The 10319-nt window shown below is 36.1% G+C and overlaps 1 gene segment (V, D, J or C); it reads left to right on the forward strand.

Moving 5' to 3' along the window:
- Positions 1-4072: 4072 nt before the first annotated feature.
- On the forward strand, positions 4073-8964 carry LOC107097392. The segment is given in 2 exon segments: positions 4073-4121; positions 8651-8964. Coding segments are annotated over 2 exon segments (363 nt in total).
- The last annotated feature ends 1355 nt before the right edge of the window (positions 8965-10319 follow it).

A 10319-nucleotide genomic window follows, 5' to 3' on the forward strand; every position in this document is an offset into this window, starting at 1 on the left:
CTATTTCTGTTGTTGTGCTTCCTTTTCTTTAAAGTCACCATCCTGTTTGGCCATATGGTCACAGGGCTAAGCCTTTGAACTGTTCACCTTTGGTGTAGGACAGAGTGAGTGTAATAGTATTATAAAATTAGTATTTTTATATTGTGTTTATATTTTGTAAATGAAATAGAAGTTCCTCCTTTTTAGGAGTGATTCATTCTGTGTGAAACTTCAAAGTGTGGTTGTTGCAATAAATTGTATCTACTGTATATTAAAATAGTGGTTACTAAATAAGTAGGTACTAAATTATAATTTCATAGCACAGTTCTTTAAACCTGACATCAAATACGTTATTGTAGTGAATTATAATGTTCCGTCTGCCATTCTGTTTATTAAAAGTAGAACAAAAGAAGAGAAACTCATTGCAGCTCCTGAGTAAAGACCATTTGTATTATTACTAACCCACCAGAGGAGGCGCTCTTATACCATAAATAATATTGAATAATAGACTTATTATTTATTTTATAGGTACAGATTTTAAACTAACCTTTTTGAAATATAATACATTTATAGGATAATCTGCCTTTAGTATGGCCCTAATATATCTGCTTTGTTTTTAACCCTGCTCAACCTTCTCTGTAGAAGTTTATAAGTTTTCTAGACCCTGTTTTTACTGTTATTGAGTGTGTACATCAGTGTTTTATTTCTATTATCTATAATTAAAGCAGTTTAAGTGAAAGCTTTCATTAAAAAAATAACTCCTACTGAAAATGCAAATTACATTCAGCTGAGATCGCTCGGCCTGCCTGTTATTTGAAAGTTGAAAGAGTTTAAATGGAGGCGGAAGTTCAACCGAATAAAGGATTACTCACCCATGCCCGCCTCCATCTCAGCCAATCAGTTCTCAACCACACCTCCATGACAGTCAATCAGCATCTGGCGCTCATCTTAAAAGGTCACCAAATCCACATCTCAGTCTGCTACCAAGCCTTGGCAGTGGTTGTCGGATTTTCACTCAGATGACCCGTATCATCCACCTCCTGCCCCTTCTCCACCATCATAGCCAAGCTTCAGAGGGCCATTCTTCCCAGACTCTTGCTAAGTTCCCTGTCTCATCCCCACCGGTCGGGCAAAAGACCGCCATGTTGAACCTGGTTCTGCAAGAGGCTTCTTCCCAAAGGGAAGCTTTTCCTCTCCACTGTCGCTTTATGCTTGCTCATCATGCAACCTGTGTTATCCAGCTGGATTCTCTTCTTCTAATGGTATTTCTATTTGTGAGTTTTTCAGATTTTAGCTTCAGTTTCAGTATTGAGATAATGAGCAGACAGGTTCTCCAGATAGTCTGTATGTATTTTAAGCTTTATTGAAATTGATTTTTTTCTGTTAATCTATCTCCTTTTTTTAACCGGTTCTTTACTTTCCCCCAGTATTTACCTCCACCTCAGAGAGGAAGAACCCTAAAGAAATTACATTTTAGCCAGTATAAGGAGCGCAGTGGGTCTGACATCTAATAGGAAAACCAATGGGAGAGATGAATACAGAATGATTTAACTAAAAAAGTTCATTAGAAGTGTTAATAGATACACACAACACAAAAAACAACACTAACAGCACAATGTATTTCACTGGTTACTGGTTACACACAGTGGTAAAGTCCACCGTATAGCTCACGGCTGTGATGTTATGTAATGAATTCATTAATTTATTTAATCCTCTTAGTTAAGAGATGAACAATAGAAGAAACATTTCTGGCAGTTCCTTAATAGATAAGCATTTGCTTTATTACTAAACACCAGACGTGGTGCTCTTATTTAACAATTGATACTGACTAGTTACGTTGGCCAAGGAGGTTATGCTTTTAGGAGAGATTGAGTGTGTGTTCATCGGTGTGTTTATCAGGATAACTTGAAAAGTTTTGAAAGGATTTTTAATGACGTTGGTACCGGAGTTCAGCCGGTACAGACGTCATCCAAATAGCCATCATCAATCCCACTGTTTTCCCTTCAGGACTGTTGTAACCTAAAGGCTTATGTTAAGGCTTATGGAGGAAACAAGCAATTCCTTCTTAAACCAGAGGGTGGGAGCAGTGACTATGGACAGCTTCAACCTTGGACCCCAAAAGTCATGATCCAGACATGCGAGTTTTAGCTATAGGTGCACAGCCTTTGCTCTCTCACTGATTTTGCAGTTGTTTATGTCATACATCTGAATCTTATATTTATCTCTAAAATACAATATAGGGAGATTAAATTAGTTTTCTCCGTAGTGTATCTGGGCTCTCCCTTTGAGATAGGGGAGGAGCTCAGTCATCCGGCGAGGACTCAGAGTCGAGCCGCTGCTCCTCCACATCGAGAGGAGCCAGTTGAGGTGACTCGGGCATCTGGGTAGGATGCCTCTTGGACGTCTCCCTGGTGAGGTGTTCCAGGCACGTCCCACTGGGAGGAGACCCAGGGGGGGGACCCAGGACACACTGGAGGGACTATGATTCTTGGCTGGCCTAGGAGTGCCTTGGTAATCCCCCGGAGGAGCTGGCCCAAGTGGCTGGGGAGAGGGACATCTGGGCCTCCCTACTGAAGCTGCTACCCCCCCAAACTGACACTGGATAAGCGGAAGAAGATGCATGAAATACTAAATATTTATAAAAATACTTTTTACATGCTTTTTGCTTTCTCACTTAATTATACTTATACTTCTCTGTACATAGATTCTCATTCAAATGTATTTTGTAAAAGTTTGTGAGTTTGTGCATTTGTTTTCTATTTAGCCTAGTTTTTGAAGTTTGCTACAAAAAATAACTGGGTGAAGTAAAAATACTAAATAATAATTCAGATAGCACACCTACTTGCCTATATTAAAGAAAATAGAAATGACATCCAGCCAACCTTCTTCTCTCAGGCATTTTTTAGTAGTTGGTCAAGTTTAATTACCCTTAACTTTTGCAGGTAAATAAGATGATTTATGCACTTGAAATAAGACAATGCAATTGTTTTTTCTTATTTTAAGTGTAAATTATTTTGTTCCATTGACAAAGAGTCTCACTTAAATCCTTAATTCAAGAAAAAAAATGCATGATTTTTAGTAACTATGGAAAACAAGTGATCTGACAACCTGAAGGAAAAACAGGATGGATAGCTGCTATTGGGTATTCAAGTAAACCAATTAATTCCAGCTGTGCTTACAGACATATAGAAGCAACAGTAACAGCATAATGTCTTTTAAACTGTCCAGCATTAAACCAGAGAACTCCACTGTGGGTTATAGTGTCACTGGTTACATATACAGGTTAATGTGAGCTCAGAGGCTATAGAAAAACTCCTCACATAGATACAGACAAACATAAGTGCACCTACTTCCTAGCTGTGATGTTATGTTATTAATACCTGGTTGAGATCTTCCATCAATGTACTTTGGTAAAACATATTTATATTTCTCATGTTCTACAAATAATTAAAGCTACAGTGTGTAACTTTTAGCAACATCTAGCGGTCAGACTCCGCTTCTCCCCCCCAACAGTACGGCGAGCGTTACGGGAAAAAATGTCTTCCACGACGTCCGCATCACCTACCTTCTCAAGTGATGAGGTTTTTTTACATAGATAATTTTACAGATAGTATTTCATTAGTCTGTGTAGGGTATAGATTTCATGTAGACTTAAGATAATAAATATACCCGTTATTTTTTCTACATCGTTGTGACGTTTTGGCGATCTCGCAATCGCTAGTTTGTAAGAGGCTGAGCTCGTAGATGATGATAAATAACATAGTTATGTATAATATATTACATTTCTGACTATATATCCCTGTAATAATTACACACTGTAGCTTTAAACGATGTTTACTCTAAAACATTCTTATAAAAAAAATACACGTTCCACATTGAATATTTGTACACTTTGCATTAAATATTTAGTACAAAAGTTATACATAAGATAACTGTTTAATGAAAGAGTAATTTTCCAGATTAAACTTAACTCATAGATTGATATTTGAATTTCTCCCTCCCTGAAAGGTGGAGTCACTCCAAAGCTTAATTATTTCCAGCTCTATTTGTGTGACTCTAACAAGCAGTCAGAGAGCAGAAATCACTCTGAAACATGATGGACTACAGGTCTGGGCTGCTGTTTTCTATCATCTGCTTTACAGGTGAGAAAACGCTGGCTGAACATCAGTCTGCTTTTTTAAACTGTTTCCTCACATGAACTATGTTTATTGTTTCACAGGAGTTTATTGTCAGACTCTGACAGAATCTGAACCTGTGGCTAAAAGCCCAGGAGAGTCTCACAAACTGACCTGTACAGCCTCTGGATTCACATTCAGCAGCTACGACATCCATTGGGTCAGACAGGCTCCTCGAAAGGGACTAGAATGGATTGCTGAGATCAGTAGTGGTGGTGGTGGTCTTGGTGGTAACATATACTACTCTCAGTCTGTCCGAGGTAGGTTTTACATCTACAGAGACACTTTGAAGCGTCAGATGTATCTGCAGATGAACAGCCTGAGAACAGAAGATTCTGCTGTTTATTATTGTGCTCGACAGACACAGTGAGGGAAGTCAGTTGTGCAGCTGTACAAAAACCTCAAGATCTTCAAGAGTTATCTGAGGGGAGCCTTCATTTTGGTCGGAGTATTTATTTTCTTCATAAGGCTCACACAGTGATTTTACACCAAAAACTGTAAAGAAAAAAAAAAAAAAATAATAATAATAATAAAAAGCGAGAAATAAAACTTTTAATCTCATTTTTTTCTTATATTTGACTGTTTTGTAATTTACCTGTAATCTGTTGTTCTGAATTTGACCATGTTTATATGTAAGTTGGTGTGTGAGGTAATAATTTAATGAATAGTTTATCATTATAAATGCATTTCTTTTATGTTTAACTTCTTTACATTTTTTTGGACTTCCTTGTCCAAATTGGAAATTGATGAGGAACACTGTGTTTTTAGTAAGTAAAATAATCTAAATTATTAAAATAAATCACTTTGTTATAACAGTTTGGTCCCATGTTTGTTTTTTATGAAATATAATTTAAAAAAGACTATTTTTGTTATGGTTTAAAATAGTAGGCTGTGTAATTAAATACTTTTAAGTTTCATTTTATGTAGATAAACCCTACATGGCTCTTTCTTTCCAACATACATAGAATCTGACACTAAACCATCTCTCTTTTACATAGGGATAAACCTGCTTTGTTTCAGTATTTTTTACCATCACAAATGATTAACCTGCAACTTTTACTCAACTTTTATTTAGATATTTACATTTTGACTGAAATAAAAAAAAAAAAAAAAAAAAAGACAGATACACCACGGATAAAATTTAATATAACGATACTAAGTGCATTAACGTTAAATTTAATGTGTGGTTGTTGCGACAAATTGTATCTATATAAGAATAGTAGTTACTAATTAAGTAGGTACTACATTTGAATTGTGCATTGCAACATCAGACTGGTCCTGACACATTTATAAACTGCCTTATACTCACAAAAGTCACAAAGCATTAATGATGTTGAAGTTTTAGTATTAAAAAATATGTAAGAAAAATTTACAATATAATCACAACACAAAAATTATCTGAAAAAAAAAAAAAAATCAACATTTTTTTGAAACTCCCAGAAAGCCAGCAGAATGAAGTTGGAGGGGAAAACTGTTCCACAGTTTAGGATCCTCAGAATAAAGGCCTTTCCTCCCTCATCTTTAGACCTTGGATGAGCATCAATCAGGAGATTCTGGTCTTTGTCACTGATGCAACGAGCAGCAGAGTGTTTCTAGTAGACACAATCGGGATTGTGGTCATTTGGAGCCCTGCAGGGAAGAACAAGTACTTTAAATAGGACACTTCTTTAAACCTGAAATCAAATAAATTATTGCAGTTTATTATAATGTCCAATCTGTCATGTTGTTTGTTAAAAGTGGAACAAAGAAGAGAAACTCCTGCCAGCTCTTGAGTAAAGAGCATTTGCATTATTACTAACCCACCAGAGGAGGTGCTCTTATACCATAAATGATATTGACAAATAGATTTAAAATTTGTTTTATAGATCCAAATTTTTTAAATAATAATAAATTCATAGCATTCTGTTTGCTTTTCTTTTGTATACTTTTAGTATCTCTGCTTTGCTCTTATAAGTATACTTAACCTTCTCTTAGGATGATTATTCAATCGTCTATAAAGGTTATTTTCTTTTTTGTTGTTTATGATTGAATGAATGTGTGTCTCTTCATGAGTGTCTTATTTCTATCTTTAAATGAATGCTCTCATTAAATAAACATTATTTATTCACATAGCACACCTATTTGCCTTTTATTCAAAAGAATATGGAAATTACACCCAATCAACCTCATTCTGTCTTTCTGTTTGGTAAGAGTTGAAGATTTTCATTTTCCCTTTCAGTTTCAGTTTTGTGAAGATGATCAGATTGTCTGTCCCAATAATCTGTCTGTCTTGTAAGCTAATGACTTTTTAAAAGAATTAGTTTTTTTTTCTCCTCTTTTTTTCTATATTGAACTATATACAATTTTCATTTAATTCTGTATTAAGTTATAACTGTCAGGTTGTGGAGTCCATTACTTCCACCTCATTCTTTACAAAGCCTCAAGAAAGTTTAGTCAGTATGGAAAATAATCAAACTGACAACCTGAAGGTAAAACAGTGGGACCGATGATGGCTATTTGGATTTCCACTAAACCATCAAACAGATGATCATGACCACAAATCAATATCACAATAAATTGGGCAGCTTTACTTTGATGATGATAAATGCACTATAAATGGTCTGGCTAATATATCTGAAAATATTGTCATGTGCAGGAAATGCAACTGATCTAATTTTCATTTATTTAATGCCCAAATCAAATTATATATGGCTTTTTAATGAAATATCAAAGTCTGGTAACAATTCAAGTTGAAATATTCAACATTTAAAAATGTCTCATTGAAAAGAAGAAGAATGTTACCTCTCTTTAAAACATTTTGCTCAAAGGTAATGGAGCCTTTTGCACATCTTCGAACTCAAGAGCATGGCTGTGCTGTAGGTGGTCGAACAGGTTGCATGCGTTACTTTGGGTCGTCCAGACAATTTTCAGACCAACTTTGCATTTCGTGTTTATTTGCTCAACATTCTATTTGTGGAACCAGAAATATTTCCAAAGTATAGATGTAATTTTTTTTTTCTTCTCAAGTATGACAGGATTAACTGATATTATTTTGTTTATGGTTGTATTAGCCACATTTTCACAGGGTTCAGCCGCTGTTCTCTTTGTTTAGACTTCTTCTGACAAGATGGGAGGAATCACGTGATTACAAACAGTACATTGTCTTCATGGGGAATGGAAATACCAACCAGCAGGGCACACAGGCAAAACAGCAAATTAAGTTGTTTTTTTTTTACCGACATGGAAAAAATAGTTGCTGGTTCTCGTAGTGAATGTCGGTAAAAGGAAACTGTATATCACCCAGGCCTACTTCATCCTTAAGGTGAATTCCCATCTAATGTGTTCTGATTTATGGCAAAGTCTATGGGAGGCTGCGTAAAGCAGCATCGAAAAGTCCAAGGGTGCATCCCAGCATTGGGAGCGGTGCATCCCTCTGTTTGGGTGTGAGAGCCTAGGCAGTATCCTGGCCTTCCAGTGTTGGAGCATCCGAAAAATAGACAAGGAGCATCAAGCAGTCAGAAATGCTAATCCAGGGTTTTTGTGAGATAGACATACAAGCTGTGATCACTTCTGCAGAGCTGTATACATAGCAGGATAGGAAATTAAATACATATTAAAGGTTTGAACTGCAAAGGTTATAATATTTGATATATCTTATATGATATTTGATATCTATAAATTAGATTTTTTTTTACCACAAACCTTTAAAATACTACAGCCATTCACCTTGTATTGGTGGCTAACTGACCTCCCATCAATCTACTTTGGCAGAATATATTTCCATTAGTTATGTTCTACAAATACTTTCAGGATGATGACGCTAAAAATACATGTCCTATACAGCAACTTTGTTTAAAAAAGTTAATGCATAAGATGTATTTAATGAAAGAGTAATTTCCCAGATTCAACAAAATTCAAAGATAAATCTCATTAACTTTCTTTTTATTTAACCAAAAGTTTGTGTAGTCATTACTTCTGTCTTCATCTGCCCTTATTAAATGTAGTAATAATTATCTGACTGATCACTAATTTTGATAACCTTCATTAGTAAGTGTATTTCCTTAAGAAAAAAGTTACCGTACTTCTCACCTATGATGTTTCTTATCACTATGATATTTTTGACGTTTTTTTATTTTATTTCTTTATCATCGCTATGACAGAGAAACTAATGCTAAATTACTGTCTAGTTGAAAAAATAATAATAAAAACTCCCACCAATAAAGAAAATATTCAAAAAATATGACCTAACTTATGCTTACCTCATAGATTCAAATTTGAATTCCTCCCTCGCTGACGGGTGGAGTCAATGCAAAGCTTAATCATTTCCAGATCTATTTGTATGACTGTGACAAACAGACAGAGACAGAAATCCCACTGAGACATGATGGACTACAGATCATGGCTGCTGTTTTCTATCATCTGCTTTACAGGTGAAAATTACTGACAGAACATCAGTCTGCTTTTGTGAAACTATTTTCCTAACAAGAATTATGTTTCTTGAATTTATTAATTTACAGGTGTTTATTGTCAAAGTCTGAGAGAATCTGAACCAGTGGTTAAAAGACCAGGAGAGTCTCACAGACTGACCTGTACAGCCTCTGGATTCACATTCAGCAGCTACTACATGGCCTGGATCATACAGGCTCCTGGGAAGGGACTGGAGTGGCTTGCTGAGATCAGTAGTGGTGGTGATAGCACATGGTATTCTCAGTCAGTCCAAGGCCGGTTCACCATCTCCAGAGACAACAGCAAACAGCAGGTGTATCTGCAGATGAACAGCCTGAGAACAGAAGATTCTGCTGTTTATTATTGTGCTCGAGAGGCACAGTGACTGAAGTCAGTTGTGCAGCTGTACAAAAACCTCAAACTGATCTGTTGTTCTGAAATTTACCTTTTTTATATGAGAACTAATTTCACTAAATATTTTCCCAATCTCAAGTCAGTTCAGCAGCTGTACAAAAACCTCAGCTTCCTTCAAATGTATGTGAGAGGAGCAGGGGCGTCTCTAGGCTTAAGAGACAAGGGTGGCTCAGCCCCTAGAAGATNTTTTTTCTGATATGGCAGGGTTTGTATTATGCAAATCAGAACAGTCAGGTTTTAAAGTCTTGATCTGATGCTGTGAGGCTGCAGAAGCAGAGAAACTCCCATCAGATCATCTTCAACACCAACATGTTCTCTGTAGCTCTGCTGCTGCTGCTGGCTGCTGGATCCTTTGAGTCTGAATGAAGGAGAAACATTTACATCATGATGATCCTAAACTGACTGTCTATGTATTGATCCTAAACCTTTTCTCTACAGATGTATCATGTGAAACTCTGACTCAGCCAGCCTCTTCAACTGTGCAGCCAGGTCAACGTCTGACCATCAGATGTCAGGTCTCTTATTCTCTGGGCAGCTACACAGCTTGGATCAGACAGGCTGCTGGGAAAGGGCTGGAATGGATTGGAATGAAAAGTGATGATGGAGACTCATACTACAAAGATATACTAAGGAACAAATTTAGCATAGATGTAGACACTTCCAGAAAAACAGTGACTCTGAATGGACAGAATATGCAGCCTGAAGACTCTGCTGTGTATTACTGTGCCAGAAATCCACAGTGACACAAACAAGCAGCAGAGCTGAACAAAAACCCTCATAGTCTGAACAGTTTTTCCAAACCACCAGAAAAGACGCTTTGTGATCACATTTAAAAATAGTGATTTGGAAAGACATACATCTGCATTAAATACCTTAGATATTTCAGTACTGTATTAAAATAACAATATTTTAAATTTACGATATTTTAAAATGTACTTAGAGGTTTATAGGAAACATTTAGCTTGTGTCAAGAACATACATAAAAGTCAACAAGATTCATATTAACAATAATATAAAGACAAAATGTTTCAATTAAATAACTCAATCAACATAAAAAAGGAATATAAATATAAAACTAATAATAGATGCAGGCAGTATGATCTAACAACAATCTTTAAAAAATATATATATTTAAACGATAACTGATTTGTCATGATGGGTTACTGAGAGGCCCAAGATGCAGAACACCACGGAGACAGAATAAAAGTTTAACAGGTTTATTGTTTCACGAAGCACATGGAAATAACACTGGTACTGGTTCAGGCCTGGGGGCTGGTTCACTGGAGTCTGTGTGGGAGACAGTTCAGTTAGCGTTGGCTCAGTTGA

The sequence above is a fragment of the Cyprinodon variegatus genome, unplaced genomic scaffold (assembly GCF_000732505.1).
Source record: "Cyprinodon variegatus isolate N-32 unplaced genomic scaffold, C_variegatus-1.0 Scaffold691, whole genome shotgun sequence".
Taxonomy (NCBI): Eukaryota; Metazoa; Chordata; class Actinopteri; order Cyprinodontiformes; family Cyprinodontidae; genus Cyprinodon; species Cyprinodon variegatus.